Below are 21,135 nucleotides of genomic sequence, written 5' to 3' on the forward strand. Positions count from 1 at the left end.
ATTACCTGTTGGCACCTTGCTACTCTAGAAATTACTCAGACAACACCATTAGCAGTTGCTTAGCTCACTGGTTCCTCCAAAAAGCAACAGATTCTAAGATATTTTCCCACACATTTTACAGCCTTGTGGACATGTGTGCTTTTCTGTTTGGTTGTTTGTGTTTGGGGGTGGGGTATGGGTGGTTAATCCATGTTTGCGTGTTTCTCTTGTTTATGTATTTTCTGAGTTGTTAAGACATATTTGCACCTTAGCTCCACACATTGTTACATTACTTTCAAGAATATTTTTTTTAAAAAGACTTATTTTACTTTTAAATTGTGTATCTCTGTGTGGGAAAACTTAAAAGGTGCTATTTTTGTCATTACCCAGTTTTATCGATTTTTAAATTGTAATTTTATATCCTGTGGATTAAAAAATCATTTGATATTTATTGTATGTAGTGGTAGGTTCGCACCCCACAGCACACACGTGAAGGTTAGAAGGTGACCTTATGGAGTAGGCTGTCTATACATAGAGAGCTGCCTAGCTTTATGTCAACTTCACACAGGCTTGGGTCACCTGTGAAGAGGAGAACTCAACTGAGAATCTGAGAAACATTCAAGTCAGATCGGCTTGTGGGTGGGTCTGAAGGGCACTTTTTTTTTTTTTTTGACTGATGATTGGTGGGGAGGGACATAGAACACTTGGGCAGGGCCACCCCTGGGCTATTGGTCCTGGAGTGTATAAAAAAGCAGGAGAGAAGGCATGAAGAGCCATCCAGTAAGGCCTCTGCGTCACTTCCTGCCTCCATGATGGGCTGCGAGCTGTAAGATGGAGTAGACCAATATCCTCTCCAGCAGCTTTTGGTCATGGTGTACTGCAACAGAAACCTAGCCAAGAGACACGGTTTCTGGGTACTGTACTCAGGTCTCCAGGCCTTCCTGGCAAGCACCTTACCTACACAGTCAGGCTTCCTGTGGATTTTTTTTTTTTTTGAAAGTTCTGTTTAAGCATTTGGCCATATAGTGGTGCAAACAACAGCCTTCATAGAGAAATTTGCTGGAGCAATTTCCTATTTGTGGAGACTTGTTAATAGACATTTTGTTCCTGTTTCTTTGTCATTTTAAAGGTTCCAGTCATGTTCTTGAGCTGTGTAATAAGCATTCATTTAACATCCGTGGAGAGCTTCCTTATGCTGGAGTACCACTTGTCAGAAAGTCTGAGAGAACTTTTTTTTCTATCACAGGTAGCACTCGTTTTCTAGCCGTCCAAGGGCAAGTAGTCCACAAATCCCTTACACCTGTAACCTCCCTCACCTCGTAGTACTTTTCTGTAAATATTTTATCTCCTCCATCTGGTAAAATTTTTGTTTCTATGTCCCCACCCACCCCTCAATTCCTGGAACTTGGTGACTTGGAGCAGTGACCCCTGACCTCTTTACTTTATTTCCTTTGCACTGGTCCTTTTTAAACTGAACAACTATGAAAGACTATCCATGTGTTTCTCCGTGCCACCAGGAGATCATTCTTGTTTTTCAACATTGCCTGCATGGTTCACTGCAGTGTACGTTTTTCAGCATTGGGAGCAGTGTTTTTATGTAGATCTGTCTGGGAGCACAGTGCTTTTATGTAGGTCTGTCTAGACAGGCTTGATCATTATGCTTCAACTATATTTTCCTTTTTGAAAATGTTTGCGATGAGTCCCGAACAACTGGATGGGGGAAGCTATCCCCGAAGCTGTTACGTGTCCATGGGATATGTTCTTTTAGCTGGACTGCCTTGTCTGGCCTTAGTGGGACAGGATGCACCTAGCCTGGCAGAGACTTGATGTGCCAGGGTTGGGGGATACCCAGGGGAACCCCAGCCACTCAGAAGAGGAGGGGGAGGGGAGGAGGATTGTGAAAGGGGGTGATCAGGGTCAGGGGGCCGTGAGCAGGATATAAAGTGAGTAAAAGAATCACGGAAAAAAATAGAAGAAGAAAGAAAATGTTTGCAAAAGGCAGCCAAGTGTGGTAGCATGGAGGTGGCTTATTAAGCATCTCTCATGGCTTAGCATCTCTGCGAGCATTCCAAGTGTATTTGGTGATGATAGTTTTATTTTGAAATTTCCTTCCTATTCTTTGCATGGTAGAGTCACTTCCTACATGGACAATAGGGTAGACCCTCTGCCCTTACAGACTCTCTTCTTAAATAGACCAGTATTCCTTTCTATGATTGGTGTCAACTTCATGTGTTCTCAGAACCAAAATGAGTATTTTTGACATTAAATGGCTGGTTTTCCCCCCCCTTAATTAGCAATCTATCTTCTAGCTAGTGAGTTAGCCAATTAACATTTATAATGAATATCGATCTTTGAAGCTCGTTATGACCTTACTGCTTTTTCACTGCGGTTTCGTCTCAATTTTCTATTCTTTCTTTTCATATCTTACATTTTGCTGTTAATTTAACTTTGCGGTCATTTTAACCTTTTATTATCTTCTATTGTCTATAATTTATATCATAAATGCTTAACTTAAGAAGTCTTGTGTTGAGTACCACGTTGCTTAGCCCAATCTTGTTGAACAGTAGACACTGTAACTATTTGATTGTGGTGTTCCTTCTTACTGAGGACCTGACTTAAGGGTTATGTCGAGCATTAACATATTGTTGTAGAAATGATCATTCCTGGTATTCTGTGCTGGCTAAATATTTAGTTTTCCCAGATGCTGCTGCTTCCAAGAGCATTTGCTAAAAGACCTTCTTAAAACACTTCTGCTGAGGACTGGTTACTGGTTAAATTCTCTCAGTCCTGCCTTGGTTATGGTAAAATCTCTCAGTCCTGCCTTGGTTATGGTAAAATCTCTCAGTCCTACCTTGGTTATGGTAAAATCTCTCAATCCTGCCTTGGTTATGGTAAAATCTCTCAGTCCTGCCTTGGTTATGGTAAAATCTCTCAATCCTGCCTTGGTTATGGTAAAATCTCTCAGTCCTGCCTTGGTTATGGTAAAATCTCTCAGTCCTGCCTTGGTTATGGTAAAATCTCTCAGTCCTGCCTTGGTTATGGTAAAATCTCTCAATCCTACCTCTTCTGAAAAGTACAGATTTGTTTTCCCTTATTGTCAAAGATTTTTTTTGGGGGGGGGGCACTGAAAATTGTTTTTCCCTTACTCCGAGAATCTATTCTCTCCGTGTTTTGTGACATGAATATATTAGTGCCGAGGCTTTCTGTCAGTCTGATTGGTAAAATGTGTAGGTCATCCATTTATGTTCACAGTGTTTCAGAAAATTTGCCCCTAACTTTATGACTTCATACATGTTGTTCTTTTGAGGATGTGTTTTTGTCTTTGGTCATTTCTGGGACTTCATTCAGATGCTACTTCCCCCCCCCCCCCCCCCGACCTCCTCATTTGTCCTCACTTTTGCCCTCTAAAATTTTGGTAAGGAATTTAAACTTTGTTATTCTAAATTCTCGCTTCCTTCATCTTCCTTTGGGTCACTTGTCTTTCTCTGGGCTGATTTAGGTCATTTCTTAGGGGGTATTTTCCAGATCCTGTCTCTCTTCATCTATAGTGCATCTCCTGTTTCAATTACCCAGGAACTTTTGGTTCCAGAGGTTATATTTTTCATCTCTAGCTATTCTATGATCTTTAAAAAGCCCACTTCCTTCCTTGCACTCTTAAAAACACTTCATACATAGTTACTTTGTATTCTGTGAACTTCTGACCTCCCTGTAGAGCTGGGCGCTGGTTTACCTCCTATTGTTTTGCTGACTCATTGTAGCTCTCTCCCTTCTCTGCTTGGTCTTGAACTCTGGCTGACTGGTTACTCCTTCATCTAGAGATCTTCACTTGTAGAACTGCAGGGCAGCACCAGCCCCGGGTACACAGCCCTCCTGCAAGGAGCAGCTCCAGGTAGCTTCTAAGATCCTATAGCTTCTGCAGACCCCGATGGCTCTACCTTTGCCCTCAAGGTAGACCTGCTTCTTCTCTCTGCCACCTGTGGACCCATGGGAAATAGAAAGAAGCCAACCAACCCCGCCCTGCTTATGCTCACTTTTGGTGCCCTGACCCTGCCTCCCATTCAGAGTAACTTTCCACTGACGCTACAGAGACACCCCCGGAGGGAGTCTAGCTCAGAGTCCCATAGAATATTCTGCTTCGGCTGAGTTGGAATTTGGTGTTGCTATTGGTGGTAGGTATTTTTCCTTCCTGAAAGAACAGTCATTTTGGTGGCCTGCATGAACTAATCTCTAAATTGTATAGTAAGAAATATTCTTCCAATAGAGAATACATTTTCGTCTCAAATTATATACCCTCAGATTATAAATTGCGGACAGCCTGGCACACAGCTAGGCACACAGGTGCATAGATGCCTCTGGACAGCAGCGATCACCACAGCTTTCATTTGATAGAGAGGTGGTTCTGAGACCTGCACGTAATAAAGGCCCAAGAAGAGAGCTAGCTCATGGAAACAGAATATTCCATCCGGTCCTATTATTGTCTTCTTTGAGTGTCACGTGGGTAAGGGGTGGAGGTGAGGGCTTAGTGGCAGAAGGGAGGTCTGATACATTGCTAACTCTTTGGAGCCTGAGAAGCACTTGGGGGGCAAGTCAATAACCAAAGGCAAGATCTAGGCTGAGCACCCTCGGTGTGGCCTACTTGGCAGCCCTGCTGAGGATGATGGGGTGACAAAGCAGGCACAGCTGTCTACATCCTTGTATCTCACCCCTAAGTGTATCCCATGAGAACTGCTTGGTGTTAGTTTGTAATAGTGAATGCACAGACTCAGTGCGGTTTTGGAGGTGGGGAGGCCCAGTCTTCATGGTGTTTTGCTCAGCCTGCTTTCATTGGCTTCTGGGTTGGAAGTCACTTCCTTTTTCCTACCAGGCACTACGAACTATAGCACATTTTCAGAAAGAACTGAATCAAAAATCCCCAGAAACAGTGTCAGATTCTAAAATGCCTTCGTGCCACAGTCCTGGTCTCTTTAATTCTATTCTTTGAATTCCTGAGAATGTACTTCAAGTAGAAGCCCGAGGAATTCCAAAGCTGATGACCCAAATATTTGTCTTGGCTGTGTGCTCGAGGGACACAGAGTTGGGAGAATTTCCTCCGAGTGGCGTTAGGGGTAAGAAGACTGTAGAGCCCTAACCAGTGTTGGGAGATGCCGTGGAGATTATACTAACCCTCCTTACCCTCAAGGCGCATCTACCTTTAAAGCACAGGGTTTACAGTAATCGTCTGGTGACCTTAGGTTTTACCTACTCAAATACAAGTACCGCCATATAAACAATGGCGAGTCTCTCCTTTGAGGAAGATATTCTCTCCTTTCCCATGCAGTGCACTGTCTCAGCATAGTAAGGCTTTTTCCAAACTGTAAATGAACCCCGAATGCCCTTTGTTTGGATGAGTCTGTACCTTCATTGTGTAGGGCTGAGACAGACTCCTAGCTGTGGGTGGATCGCCTCAGATATCAGGCACAGAGGGCATTCATTCCCTGATGGGAGATCTGCATGAGATGGATCCTTGTGAGCTGTCTGTTGGTTCCCTGAAAGGAGGACTGAATTCAGTTGGAAATAGATTCTAGAATTTCTCATACTCACTGAGAGAGCAAAGGCTGGTGAGCTGTGGGGATAGAATGCTGTGATCCTGAGGAAGAGACATCCGGCACTGATGCAGGCGAGAGAAGCAAATTCTTGCAGAGGACCACAACGGTTACTTTTCAAATGACATTTGTGACTGCCTCTGAAAGGTCAAGATATGAATATGGACGAATAGAGAGCAGGGAGAGGAAGGTGAGGTGGCAGGCCTGCCTGCTAGCAGAGCATCTTTGCTTTCCACCAGAGCATGAGCAGACTGGTGGCTCTGGCTCCCAGAAGGACCTGACTCAAAGTGCCTCTGGATGTTGAAGTGTGGAGAGCTGGGACACAAGTGTAGCCTGTGTACACATGAAAAGTACACAGAGAACAAGTGTGTGTGTGCACTCGTGTGTGTGTGTGTGTGTGTGTGTGTGTGTGTGTGTGTGTGTGTGTATGTGTACCCAAGTTAACTGGTATGAACACAGGCAAGAGATGAGAGTCTCTTGGGTGCCTCAGGTTAGGGAAAAGCCTCACTGGCCTGCAGGAGGTTTTTCTGCTGTCTGTCTGTGTGGCTGAAGTAGCAGGAGCAACTATTGCAGCAAGCCTGCCACACTGCCTCAAAACCTGCTCCCGACTTGCTGCTGGCTTCCCTGGGAGGGCCTATCACATCAGCAGGCCTTCCAGGGGCTCCAGGTGTCTGCTGGGGCTATGCCCCATTTTCATTGACTGCAATTCACTCTCTGGAGAGAGGAGCCAACAGAGGACCAAGGGGTCCAACCCATCTAGACCAGGTGTGTCTGAGGGAGGAGGGGCCCTCCGGGAACTCACAGCTCCTGGCTCAGTCCCACCAATGCCCCGAGTTCTGTTCTCAAGAGCTTCTGCTCACTCAGAATATCGGTACATAGCAAATGCCATGACAACCAGCAGGGCCCATCACAGCAGCGGTGAGGATGAGAAAGGTCTTCTGACGATTTCTGCCTTGGAGTTTCCATGTAGTCACTTGTAGGGGTGTGCATGGAGTTCTGGTCTAGAGGCTGATTTCCTGCAAAAGTGTTTGGGGTTTTTAGGTGTACAGTCATCTATCACAATGGACATGTTCATCTAGCTCCAAGTTCTCAAGTCTTGAATGCAAACAGCCGCCCGCATTCACCCGGGGATGCTCTGGAGCAGGAGCCGCTCAGGCAGGTGCTGGAGAGAAAAGCATATTTGGTATCTCAATTATGAAGCATTCAATCACCTTAATTTCATAACGAAGATCAGTACCGCGAGGCAGGAAAGTTCCTAAAAACCATAGGCTGGTTGATTGCATTGCTGTCTAAATGTGTCTCTGAAGAGAAAGTTGTGGCTCCGAATGATTTCCGGTGTTTTATTACCACCATGGGGTATTACGAGGCAGGTAAGAGGTGAGCGTCAATTGTGTGCACATGGAATTTGAACAAACAGCTGCCTGGTGATGAACAGCCAGTCCCTGAGCCCAGAAAGAATCCTGCACCAAACTTCCGTGCTGCAAACAAATAGGATTCTCTCTTGCACCCAAGGTTGGAGGAGCTCTCTGTGTGCTAAGAATAAAGCTGGCCCACTCTACCTCTACATATACATCCATTCTTTAGTATGGCAGATCCTTCTTTGGTCAGAACCATCACAGTCCATAGAAGACATTCTCTTAGTCCATAGCTATGTACTCTCTTGGAACTCTGCAGGGTGGGTACTGAACGGCTCGTTCAGGAGATAAATGTCTCCCATTGACACACATTTTAAGTGCTCAAGGCTGACATAGCACCGTGGGTGTCTCCTGAGGCTGGTACCACTCAGGAACCTGTTCATGTGTGTGGTGGAGGTGAGTGAGGCTGGGGTTCTGATGGACAGTGAATATGGGGGAGACAAGGGGCTCTCATAAACCAGCCCCAGACTCTAGTGTGGCCAGGGTGCCTGGGTGCTGTTACTGTTCTCCTTCTGCAAGGAACCTGAGCCTCGGCTGCTGCTCTCCAAACTTCTTCCTGGGATGGGTTCCCTTCCACATTCTAGAAAGGCTGTCACCACCACTGGTATTGATCAGGTGGACACTGGGACAACAACTGACCAAGTAACCATGAAGCCACCATCATTACTTACAAAGAACATTGGTACCCTGGCTTCTTCTCTTCCCTGACTCAATTCATGACCAAGCTGAGGCTGTTCAGAGTACTTAGTTTTAGCAGCAATTTGTTCTTTGGAGTACTGTAATTAATCTCTAGTTTTAATAAAACTGAGTATTCAAATTATTGTGTACCAAGTTACATGAAATCATAAAATAATAAATTAGGATTTGTAAAGTGACAAAAAGAGCTAAATGAATTCTCCACCTCCCTGGGTCTTTTAGTGTCAGCATTGCTAAGGCTGTGGGAGCAGTGTGTGTGTGTGTGTGTGTGTGTGTGTGTGCGCATGTGTGTGTATGTATGTGCCTGTGTTTGCATGTGTGTGTATGTGTGTGTGCCTGTGTGTGCCTGTGTGGTGTGGTGACTTGGGGATTAGACATCTTGGTATCTATCCAGTGGGGAATGTGGAAGTAGGATGGTTTGTAAAAGCAGGAGCCTGTTGAACTCAGGCCTTCAGCTTCCTCCCTAATATTCTCAACAAAGCTATTTTAGCTTTCAGCCTCTAGAAGGAGACTCATGTAAGATGGTCTTGATGCCCTGGGGGTAGGGTGGGATGTCAGGATTAGTCCTGGCTTTGGCCCTTCAGTACTGAACTGGGAAAGGCATTCCCTAGGCCCCCCCCACCCCCCCCCCCCCACCCCGAGTTTGGGAGACAATGACTTTGAAGAAAGCATCTATCAAAGGACTCTGCTGAGTATTTTTGGTCATCACTTTGCCTCAGGCTCTACTCTGACCTCCTGAGCCTGCCAGGTGCCACCCAAGCTAACAACCCAGGTGGGATTAAAGGGATGGCAGCCTGAGGCACTTCCATCTTTCCCGCCAGGGCTGAGTGGTGACAGCACTGGACAGACTCTCACCCAGCTGATGCTTAGGTCCACCAGGAAAGCTGACAAAACCTGAGATATTTTGTGGACCTGATCCTGGGGTTAGACACTGTGAATGAGCCACCCACACCCAGCTCCTCGGGATGCTGAGGCAGCAGGATCATGGAGGACCAGGGATTTGAGGCCAAGCAAGGAACATTGTTCAGTTGTGGATCCTTGTGTTAGTTCCTGTCTCCTGCAAGAGGAAGCGTCTCTGATGGTGGCTGAGCAGGGCATGGTTCTAAGGGTATAGCAGAATGCCCTTAGGAGACATCTTATTGGTTTTTTTGTTTGTTTGTTTGTTTTGGTTTTTGGTTTTTCGAGACAGGGTTTCTCTGTATAGCCCTGGCTGTCCTGGAACTCACTTTGTAGACCAGGCTGGCCTCGAACTCAGAAATCCTCCTGCCTCTGCCTCCCGAGTGCTGGGATTAAAGGTGTGCGCCACCACGCCCTGTTTGACATTTTATTGTTAATATCCCTATAGTAGGACAGTGGTATTTGGTTTTCCCTAGGGCCATGGCTTATCCAGTCAGACATTTTAGAGATCCATGTGACCCTGAGGGATCCAGGGAAGAGACTGAAAAGTGTGGCCAGAGAGCTGGAAGGAAGAGGGGACATAGCTAGGGACAAGTGTGCGAAGTGAGGAGGCCCCACGCATGTAATCTGGTAGAAAGGGGAACGTCCAGGGGAGAGGGCAATAAGGGCTATGCATGAGTTAATCATCCCTCACCCAGTACCTGCTGTATCCAAGCCTAGGGCTATAGGGGTGAGGGGTACAAAGGAATAGCATGGACTGAACATGGCCAGCACCACGTGTTCAGGTACCCTGGAGCGGAACCTTTCCTTCATGACAAGGCTCCTTCACAGTTCTGGCTACTGAGGCTGAGAAAGCAAACCCCAAGGCTTTGGCATCAGGTTCCCTGGAGTCGGGCGAATTGGTGCAAGAGTTTGGTCAAAGGGGTTCATCAAACTCAGCAGAGAAACCAACAGAACAGACTGAAGCCCAGAGCAGAAACTGTTCTCCACCACTTCCAGGGCCTCCAAGCCCCTGCCCAGGATGACATACATGGGAGCCCAGGCATGGTGACCTGGTGGTAGCTCCCAGGAATGCAGTCTAGTGACATCATTGTCATAAGGAAAATATTCTTCCTAGTCTGAGGCTTCAAGGAAGGCAAACATGGGAGTAGCTTGTAGAGCTGCCATGGGAGGGTCAGGCCAGGACCTGGTCACCACCTCCTGTCACTCTTGTCTGAAGCCTCCTAGCCTGCCACTGGTTGGCAGGGATTCTCTGCTTATACAGCTCTTGGCTAGGTCCTACAGGGAGAGACTGAAAGAAGCAGCAGCTTTGGGAGCCTGAGATGCTGCCTGGGGTCTGAAAGGAGCTGAGTGCTGGCTAGATAGAGAGTGTAGTGGACCCCAGGAAGGGTGTGGTCTTTGTCCCCATCCACCCATCTGGCTTTGGGTACCTGTGTATGTTCAGCTGTGCATTGCCATTCCAGGTCTCTTTGTCTTCTTCTCCTTGCTCCAGATTCATGTCTAGAATGATTCCCAGTGTGTAAATTCCAGTGACGAGCTAGCAAAGGGCTTCTTCCACACATGTATGTTTTGAAAGGATACCCTATCTGGACAAGCTGTTAGTTGACAGTAGTCAACACTGAAGGGCACTCTATAGGCTTGGTGTCTCATAGGGGTGCAGACTGGGACACACAGTCCTCTTGAGACTTCCCCATGTTTGGAGGATCAAGAAGACAGTCTCAGAAAATGAGAACACTAAGACTCAGTGGGCCAGTCAAGTCTTTAAGGTGACCCATTTGAACCTCTAAGCCATGCAAGGTGGCCAAGGCCACCGAAGTCCAAAATGGCATCAGCACCATCCTTGTGCCTCTCTGTGATGCTCCACTGATGGGAGGTTGCCTGAGAGTGTGGCCTCCCTCATTCTTGAAGGTCATTATCTGTGACTGGGACATAGAACCAGACCAGGAAAAGAAGTGGTGACCAAGGGTTGTCCTTCTTGCCAGTCATGGGTGTTCTATGCAAATGACAATCTGAGCATCAGGGTCCTATGCTGCTCCCAGCCCTGGGAGCATAGGTGGGATAAGTACGGCGAGTCCTTGGGAAAGCCAGCAAGCTCTCACTGGGCGTGTGAGATGAGCGTTGCCTATGAAGTTCAGCAGATGGTCCAGCGCAGCTTTGCAGGTTTGCTTCCTTGGCACCTTCGGCACTTGTAACGAGACCAGGAATTAGATGTCGCTTTCAGAAAACAAGCAGAACAAACAGCAAAACAAACAAATATTGGCCGCATCATTAAGCCACAGTTCAAACACAAGGAGGCTGGGTTTGTATCAGCTCGTCTCATAGACCCATGAAACCTGTCGCTACTCTTCCAGAAAACCACGGTTGAATCCTAATAGATTTTCTTATTCCTTGGAGCACAGGAAACCAGTGCTCGCACAGAATGGGAATGAAGAGACTGTTTATGCCCCTGTCAGGTCTCATGGTCTCTCCACTATGCCTCCCCCATCCCACCCAACACACACTAAACCTCCTCGCGAGCCCACGATCCTCATCACTCAATCCTTTCAGCAGAAATGAGTACCGGTCAGTAGCGCAGCGCCTGAAGGATTTCCACCAGAGCTGAAACCATTTGCTAAGCAGACATCGCTAACGAATGGTTATTTCTTTGAATGCTTCACTCAGCAGAGAGGATGACAGCTGGTGCTCATCAGACTCTGCTCAGCAGAGGCTCTCACCGTTCTGCTGTTTACCCAACACTCCACAACCTTGAGGCCTAAAGTTTGCCCCAATATGGGTGTCCTCCTTGACAGATGTGGCATGTCATAGTCAGGACCTCTCTCCTATAAAAATTGGATGTTAATATTTCACATACTTTGTAGCTATTGCTATTCATGACCATTAACAATAATATTTAAGGGTGGATGCTAGAGCCCTTTTGCCAGCATTCTCCATTTTAAAGCATAAAACACTAAGGGCTGAGGTTTTACTTGCTGTAGAACATGCTCAGAGATATGGGATGGTCCAGCCAGCTGGGGGACATCCTGGTTCTATGCTGTGCCAGCTCAGCTCATCAGCCTGATGTCTATGGCTTTGGAGCCCCTGCTTGGGCACTGTCTCAGATCTCACATACATTCTTCTTATTTCTATCTTGTCCCTAGAAAGAAAACTGTAGCCCAAATAGTTTCAGAGTTTGGAGGCAGATTCCAAGAGGACAGTAACAACACATCAGTTGCCCTGTAGGGTATATGTAGAACCCACTCCCTGCCTTCACGTCTGAAGCCGGTGGTGTCTTAGTAAGCTGGGGCTGTTAGCAACCAGATGTCTCCTGTGTCCATGTCTCTGAAAAGTCTGGACACTTCAGTCTCAGATGTGTCTTTAAGGGGAGGTACATCACAAAGCCCAGCTTTTCTCTGCCACGGCAAGGCACTTAAAGATCTCCTCTGCATGTTAGTCTGAGGACTGCCTTCAAAGAGAACATGCAAACAGCTCCTTTGTAGTTTGAGAGCAAGGATAAGTGGGGTGGCCTTGAAAACTCCAGCAGCAGATAGTGTTACCAGTGGTCAGGGTCTGGGCCAGATGTTTTGGCTTCTTTGAAATAACTGAAAATAATGCTCACACAGCTTTGCAAAAGTAGTAAGATGAATTTTTTTGGGGGGTGGGGGGTTCGAGACAGGGTTTCTCTGTAGCCCCGGCTGTCCTGGAACTCACTTTGTAGACCAGGCTGGCCTCGAACTCAGAGATCCACTTGCCTCTGCCTCCCGAGTGCTGGGATTAAACGCGTGCGCCACCACGCCCAGCTGCAAGATGAATTTATGTGGAGAAAAATGATAGTTAAAATATAGAAAGATGCACCGTTAAGATTGGCAGTAGATCACATGAATAAGAATACTTAAGAGGTCTGGGTCTTGAGTCTAGGGTCCATGTTATTGGTCTAAGGGAAAGGAATGACTGGTTTTTAAGGGGAATTATCTACTTTGATTTATGGATTGAGTTATTTAATCATGTATGTACTACTCATGCCCCACTCCATAATGCATCCGGCTATAATCATAGCCATACCAATTATGCATATGCATAAGATGGTAGAAAGGGGCCTCTCTACAAGGTTACTAAAGGACAAAGTCTCACCTTACTACATATGCACTCAAAACCAGTTCAGGCCAGATTAGCCCTTCTTTATACCTGGATACATCGGGAATGCACTTGAATAGAAACTGTCTAAATTTGACTGTTACCAGGAGTGGGGAAACTTTCACCTTTGTTCAAAGATGAGAACACATGTATCCTGTTGCACATGAGGGATGGGGGTGGGGGGGTTCTGAGGTTTCTAGGTGCTGTGTTTGGAGAGGGGTTCTATGTACAGTACATACAGTTGAAGGAAGAAGGCTACTAAGGGCATTGTTAAAAGAGTCCAGCTGTGCAGAAACTCCAAACCAAGTGGGGGTAGAGTCCCAGGATGCAAACTGTCTCCTATGCTCGCATGCCTCACAAGAACAAGGGTGGCAGCAGCTGAAGTTGAGCCTATACAGATGAGTCTCTTGTTTTCAAGCAAGCACCTAGTTAATTACTGGTTTGCTTAAAACACTGACTTTTATAAGTAATCCTTATGGGATGGCTTTGCTGGCTTATCTCTTCGCTGGCTTAGCAGGTTTTGCTGGCTGCACCTATCTTATCTTACTATTTATTTACTCCACTAAGGGATTTTCTGAGGTCCTTTGGGGAGAGGAAGTTCCTGTCATTATTTATCAGTTGACACAGGTTATTGAGCCCTTGCTTGCTTATACTCCAAACTCAGCCGAGCAGCAGATCTCATGGGGGTGCAGTTGGCGTTCGGGTTCTCTCGGCTCCACACGTTTCCTGGCTGGTATTCTCAAGTAGCAGGTACCCAGCAGCATTTATCTATTTGTATCCAGTGATGCCTCATGCCTTGCATCCATCATACCGTCTTTCAGTCCCATAGCTGTGTGCAGTTTGGCACAGAGATGCTCTGCTGTGATCCAGGGCTGGGAAATGAGATAGGAGGAGAAGCCAACAGCAGCTTCATCCTTTCTCCCATGCATTGTAAACTATGGATCTCCCTGTCACAGTCCACCAGTATGTGAGTGTGGATTCTGATTGTGAACTTGCTTAGATTGAAAACTATTGTGGGTGGTAATAAAGAATCTCCCGTTGCCGGGAGGGGGTACTGAGAAGCCTTCTACAGATGTTTAGGTCGTAAAAGCTCAGATAGATGCATAGATGAACTTCTGGATGGGTTCACCATGGGACCACATTACTGGTAAGTAGTGAATGGGGGAGGCAGAGTCTACTTGGAGGAGCTAAGGGCCCGTGTCTGTGGGGGCTAGCCCTTGGCATGGCCTAGTTCTGTACAGTCTTCCTTCTGCCTCCTGTCAGTGATACTTTACCATGCTCTCCCTGATGTTAATGGACCAAACCCTCCGAGGCTGTGGGCAAAAGATATTGCCCTCCATTATGGTGTTATGCCAGGAGCTGTCCATGCTGTCTGTTAACTTTCTGTTACCACTGGAGTTTGACAGATATCGTGAACACATTGGCAGGAGGTGCAATTTTGTAAGAAGTGAAATGAACTCAACATGGGTTTTGTTTTTTGTTTTGTTTTTTTAATCTTTTCAGTTTTTAAAGGGAAGATTAATGAGTCATAGTTATTTTGCTTTTAAGTTGACAGATGATTTTTGGCAACAGAAATCACGTGGTGATTAAAAACGTTTTCATATTTCTAGCTGCAAAATGCTTTCACCTGCGCTAACATCTGTTTCTTTTATAATGGTAACTTTCTCTTCCATTAGTCAAGGTCACTTTCATTTCAAAGAATAGAGCAAGTTTATTTCAGAAACTTCACCAGGTGGCACATGGCTGAGATCGTGAGGTCTGACTCTGTCTTATAAAGGGGAGACACGATGGCATGGTCCCCTAAGTATGGCGTCCCTATGCTCTGCAAGGTTCCCGACTCATGGTGAGCCATCCGAACATTCAAACTGTCCTTGTTAGCTGACCTTACATTCCCAAAGTGCTGACAGTGTTTTGGCCCCCAGCACTGTTTTATGGTGGCTGGAATAAAATTTGTTGGCTCAGCTGTTTACACATGGCTACTTCTAACAGGGAGCACCTATGACCAGCGTGAGGATGCGAAATGGCACACGGATGCAGTACTCTGTTCTCTGGGTGTCCTGATTCATTGGCTACTGGAAGCTATGTGAGGATGAAGTTGTTGACTCTGTAACTCATTATGATAAAGGCAAAGACACAGGGGGTTAGTGACCCATTCCCATTTCATTCAGACTTCCAGCAGAGAGAAGGGCACAGGCCCCAGTGAGGAACAGGACCCTTGCTCCATTTCACCAGTTGTTCACGGTCTGCTTCTATCGTGAAGGTCGTACATTCTTGATAGCACTGACTTCAAATGTGTGTATGACAACACTGGTAGCCTATGACACAGAGGGGAGAAAGGATCAGACCCAGAACACAGATGACACAGAGCATATGCAAGGTTGTAGGCAGCCAGGATGCTCACTTACTGGGTGTGGGATGTAGCAGGAAGAAGACCTGGAGGTTTCCTTAAAAGCTGAGCATGGGTTTGAGAGGAGCCTCTGTGCATTCCTTACCCCACACGGGCTGGAGAGGAACCTCTGTGCATTCCTTACCCCGCACACGGAGGAACAGCATTAGGTTCCCTCCAATTCCTGTGAGGCTGGACATGGACGCATGTGTCTGTAATCCCAGAACTCCTGCAGTGAGATGGGAGATGGAGGCAGGAGAAACCCTGGACTCTTCCGAGCCAGCAGTCTGGCATACACAATAGCAACCAAGAGACTAGGAGGAAGATGGGAAGATGATACCTGGGGCTGTCTTGTATCCTCTACTTGTGTGCCCTGTCACATGCCTGCCTGTACGTGCACAGTCACTGTGCACGCATATCATACACAAGTGTATGGTCCCCAGTGCCCCCCCACCCCGTGCCACGTGACCCATCAATCACACTGTGTTGTTTACCCAAAGGAACTGAAAAGCATGCCCACGAGAAAGCCTTGTGTGCAGACGCTTATAGCAGCCTTGAGCATAATTGTCAAAAGCTGGAAGCAGCCAAAACGCCCTTCAGCAGGCGAGGGGGAAATTAACGGTGGTACTTCTTTATAATGAAATATTACTCCATGATAAAAAAGAAATGTGCTATTGAGTCATAAGAAAGATAGGAAGGGAACTGCAATGCAGTTCACTGAGTGGAGGCAAAGCCACTGAAAGGGCTGCACAACGAGGCCTGAAGTTGCATGGTGCTCTGCAAAAGGCCAGACTTCGTTTCTCTGGGCTCGGTGGCTGAGTGTGTTGGTGTGTGTGTGTGTTGGGGTGGGGATGGGAGTTGGGGTGGGGTGGAACAGAAGGGGCAGGTGGAACAGCTGCCTATTGTTAAACTCTTGTATGTGATGCTATGTGGATACAACTTACACCTGTCACGATCCACAGGGTGTATAGCAGAAAAGAACCCGTGAAAGGGAAGCTGGCCTTTAGTTAACAGTGTGTCAGTCTGAGCTGATGGCTGTTGACATGCAGCCCCTGGGGACGGTGGTAATAACGAGGGAACTATGAAGGGCTCTGGGGGAGCACAGTAGCTCCTGCTTGGTTGCTCTGTAAGTGTAATTTTAAAAGATGGTCTGTGTCCCTCTTAGGGAATTTGTAAATGTGGAAAGACAGGGAGAGGAAATCAATTATGATTTTTTCCCCTTCCTATGACTATTTTTTTTTAAAAAAATCTGATTTCACAATATTCAATACTTTCTTAGTCGCCTTCAGATCTCTCTCTCCCTTGTGGATGCCTCCCTTGAGGTTCACATTCGACACCCTGTCTCTGAGTCTGTTCAGAACTCAGCCCTGTCCCCTGATTGTTCATATACAAAAGGCAGCCAGGGTGGGACCATGATAGGAAAGCAGATCTTTCTCCCATCGGAGCCTGCCCACCATTCTACAGCACCACCTTATCATCCACACGTCTGTGTCCACCAGCCTAGCCTGATGGGCCAAGCACACTGCTCTATTCCACTCTGCTTCTCAGTTTCCTCAAAGCTCCTGGGTTGAGTGAGGCAGTGTCTATCCCAGAACTTTAACACTTTCTGGTACTTCTTCCCAGGGGCCAGAATGCCTCATTCTCCTATTCCAAACTAACTGTGCCATGGGTCCTCATCTCAATAAAGATCGTCCCTCATTGATCCATCTCCTTTGATTTATACCTATCAAACTATATCATAAAACCAACTTTGGAGAAGTGTGCTCACTGTACGCTTCCTTTTGGAAAGTTCTCAGGAAAGCAAGCCTTCCATTTGGTCATTGCTTAGCACCTTATTAGCTGCCAAAGATGATTGGTTGTAAGGCCATAAGGATAACGTTTAAAAGTGAGTTCACAGCCTGAATCATTTACAGTCAGTAGCTTTGGTATTGTCCCTGGGTTCTGTATTAGGATCATCTGGGAGAACCTGAGCGGGTTCTGGTTTCTCCGTTCTATTGGCATAGGTCGTCAGCATCCTGACTCCCAGTGCTTTGGAACTCCTGCCACCCTGGCCCCCAATCACTTCTTTCTCCAGAGCCTCCCCACCTTGATTCTCTTAGTATCATCCTCAAGGTCACTTCAGATGACTCTCATCACACCTGTGTACCACAGTGCTTCTATTTCCCTTTATGGTGCGTATGTCCTGGCTTTTCCTTGGTGATTTCAGGCGTGTGCCACTCTGGACGTCACACGGTGAAGTGTATGTGTTGAAGGATAAAATTCTCTCTGGGGACAATGCCAATCAGTATGGGATGTCATTGAAGGGGGCAGTGTCACTTTCATGAGTTTTGAGGGTACTGTTACCTGAGATGGATGTGTGTGTCACATCTGCTGACCTTGGTCTCTCTCCCACAGGTGGTTGCCATGATAGCCTTAAGCCAATCAGCAGGGGTCCCACCATCACCATCACTGCTGCCACGGCTGCTGCTGCAGCTACTGCCATGGTCTCTGTAGACCCCGAGGAACTCCGGGGCCTGAGCCCCTCCATCATGCAGCCGTGCCACTTCCTGACATTGACCCCCATCAGAATCCCCCTCCGGACTGCCCCATTCTCAGGTAGGAACATTATGCCACCAGGAAAGGTCATAATTGCTCCCAGAATTGAGCTTGAAAAGTGGGGCCAGCTGGGCCGAGGAGCTCAATGTCTTGGTAACGGCCTCTGGACACATGCTGTGGGTTATTGGAGGCCAGATCCAGTGTTGGGGGCATTCAGTTGGGCTTGTGTGGGGCTTGCTCTGACTATACAAATACACATGGACTCCGTTGAGCACGGCTTGACTGTGCCCATGTGGCTTCTTGTATGTGCCTGTGTGAAGAGATAAGACCCCTTTACAGCTCATATAGATACTTCACAACCCTACGATCTCAGCCATTTCCTTGTGTGACACATGTCCCAGAGCAAGGGTGGCTCACCCAAGAAGAACAACTGATGTTGCCAGTGATGCACCAGGTCCCACTGCTGAGCTGCACACCGATAGCCTTTGTCTTGCTTGGGATTTGAGATAGCTCTGTGGGCCTATAGGAAGTCCTGCCCATCTGGCAGGGGGCAGGGGACAAGAGGCATGATGGCTCCTGAGCCATTGGTCCTCAGGGACTGAGCCTTTTTGGAGAATTGGAAAGGATGAACTTGAGGTATCCCAGCACCCTGGAGTCCTGAGGCTGAGAGGTGTGGGCTCTTGAGTTGTGGAATGGGTCCCAGACTGGCCACATCATCTGCTGTGTCCGTGTGATGTGCATGCTGCTGTCTGTGCTGTACTTGTTGACTGGAATCAGGGTGCCCTGTGTCCTGTGCAATGCTGGTTTCTTCAAACGTGAGAGCAGCGTCAACTTGGAATGCCAGAGAGTGAATCTTCCCTCCCGAATCTTGGTTGCTTTCGAGAGTTGATCGCGTGCTGTGGTAGAGCTTGCAGAGTGAGTCTGCAGGAGACAGGTGGAGAACTCTGTATCAATAAACCCAAAGCCAGAATTCTCAGCACTGATTTGAGGCCAGAGGTCAGAAAAATTCCACTTTAGAAAACTTTATTTATGCTTACAACTGTTTAAAGCATTAGATAAAATAAACCCAAGCCTGTGTACATATTATAGAAAATGAATAAATTTGTGTTTATGTCTTATTATGTATATGTTAATACTCTAAGATCTGGAAATATTCCAAAGACAATACAGTTCACATGCCAAGCACTTTGGATGAGGGATGTTTAACCATGTCACGACTTGCTAAACTCTCAACAACAGGAAACGTATCACTAGACGAGACACATGCATGCACATATGTGCACATGTAAGCATATGCATATATGCACACACATGAAAGAATATATGCACATTCTTTCACATGCATACAAGGCAAGGGTAAATTACCCATGTTCCAGGTTTATAGTGTGCCCTCAGTTATTGTTCTTCTTTCTGGTGAATTTAACATGGTCTTTTTCAACTGGACCTTTGGCCTCTGTGTTCCTCTACCAGCCTCATAGACTAGCTGACCAGTAGCACACTTACTGCCCAGAATGAAATCTGTATTCCATTCCAGTGTGCTAGTGAACTCTCATTTAGATGTGATGGGAACAAGCCCTTGGGCAATCTGTGTTTGAAGCCCACATTCCTGCTGTGTGAAGCTGTGGGCTAAAACCCCTCAATCCATTGATACTTATGAAATTTTATCCAGAAACCATCCATTGTACTGTCTGCTGGCTTTCCAGCTCTAGGGAAATCCAGTGGTCTCCAAGCCAGGGCTTCTCTGGGAGGTGTGGCCACCTGGTTGTGTTGGCCTGAGTCTCTTGTCTAAGGGGCACAGAAGGCCTTTGAAGGGTTCTGGGTATAGTTCTTGTGAAAAAGCCGTATCAAGTGTCCTTTGAGCTTGTAAAAGGAGCTGGAAGGGTGCACAACTTGGCCATCACTCTCCTTACTTTTATGTAAACTTGACAGAAGCTCACGTCATTTTGGAAGAGGGAACCTCAACTGAGAAAATGCCCTCACCAGATTGGCCTGTGCACAAGCCTGTGGTGCATTTCTTTGATTCATGGTTGGAATAGAGGGGCCTCAGTTCACTGTGGGCAGAGCCACACATGGGCTGGTAGTACTGGGTGCTATAAGAAAGCAGGCTGAGCAAGCTATGGGGAGCAAAACGGGATGCAGCACCCCTTCATGGTTTCTGCTTCAGTTCCTGCCCTGACTCCTTCAATGATGGACTGTAACCTGGGAGCTGTAAGATGAAATAACCCTGAAATAACCCTTTTCCTCTCCAACTTACTTATTTTTGATATATTTGACAGCAATACACCCCTAACCAAGACTCCCATTGAGTTATAGGCCTGTTTCTAAGCTACTTTCACGAGTCTATGAAATGAATGAAGTGAAGGGACAGACTTTTCAGAGGACCAGCTTGCCAGGAAATTCCTGAAACCCCTGCAAGTGATGAACCAGGCTGGGATCAGGAGGAAGACAAAGCCCTAAATGGGTTCAGTATGGAGTGAGGTGGAGAAGACAGGCTTAGATGGACAGGGAAGGCAGGTCTGATGTATCTTGTTGCCCATGCAAGCGTTATCTGTAGTCTGTGGTCTTTGGTATATCTGCAGTGAGCAAACTGTGCATGATGGAAGGGTAACTCCCATTTAAGATGATGAGTCTGCCTATTGCTTGATGTAAAAAGCCAGATGCCCCAGAGGCTTCATACAGTTTGGGTTAATGAGGCTCAACTGAAGACAGTTTTGCCTCTTGGGATATCACACAACCACTGGAGATGGAATTTGATTATGTCAGCATGTGTGTAAGAGCTGGGTCCTGCAATCCTTTTGACAGTCCCATGTCCTACCTCCATATAGAACCCCTGGTTTAAATTAGAATTTCATTTAAGAATCTGTGAGACCTTGTATTGGGGCAACATGGATAAGCTCTGCTGGGCAGGGAAGACAGTGGTGTGTGTGAGTGTGTGTGTGTGTGTGTGTGTGTGTGTGTGTGTGTTCCATTAGCACTGGAAGGAAATATCTCTGTGAAGAGAAGTGAGCCAGACAAGTTACACTAAGTCTGCAGCCCTGGTGTGTGTGGAGTTCTAAACCTACACTGAAAGAGCCAGGGGCCAGCTCCTAGCTCAGTTATAATGAGGCTGTCTCCTTTGATGTGTAATGTGCACAGCCAAAGCCTGTGGCTGCTCTCCACAGGCCAGACACCTGTGGAACTTGTCCCTCTTCTGGACTGAATGTCTTTCCTGTACTCCTCAATGAAGACTAAGATATGGGTGTGGATCTGTGGACTCAGTGACATCCCTGATCCAGCATCCTGTTGGGTCCTTGTTGGGTCCATGTTGGGTTGAGAAGAGCTGCTCTGGCCATCTGTGGAATCTAAATGATGTCAGTTGCTTATCTGTCCCTCAATCCCACTTGGGGCAGAGGGCAGTTTGGAGTAGGAGCAGGCTCATTTGGAGACTTGTCTGTTCAGCTGACAGTGCAGGCTGGTGGCTGGAGGAGCCACCAGGAAAGGAGAACAGAGCAGGGACCTTCCTGCCACCAGCAAACAGATTTTAGCTCACTTTTCA

The 21,135-nt window shown here is 46.9% G+C and overlaps 1 protein-coding gene across 1 annotated transcript in view; it reads left to right on the forward strand.

Annotated features, from left to right (window-relative positions):
• The window catches only part of Tcerg1l (transcription elongation regulator 1 like), a 178,514-nt gene that overhangs the window by 18,024 nt on the left and 139,355 nt on the right, over window positions 1–21,135 (forward strand). Inside the window, exon 4 of the mRNA XM_021168870.2 lies at window positions 17,460–17,660. Coding sequence (XP_021024529.1) covers window positions 17,460–17,660 — 201 coding nt within the window. The remainder of the gene's footprint in view (window positions 1–17,459; window positions 17,661–21,135) is intronic.

Source organism: Mus caroli, unplaced genomic scaffold (assembly GCF_978045245.1).
Source record: "Mus caroli unplaced genomic scaffold, Mus_caroli_1 scaffold_8, whole genome shotgun sequence".
Taxonomy (NCBI): domain Eukaryota; kingdom Metazoa; phylum Chordata; class Mammalia; order Rodentia; family Muridae; genus Mus; species Mus caroli.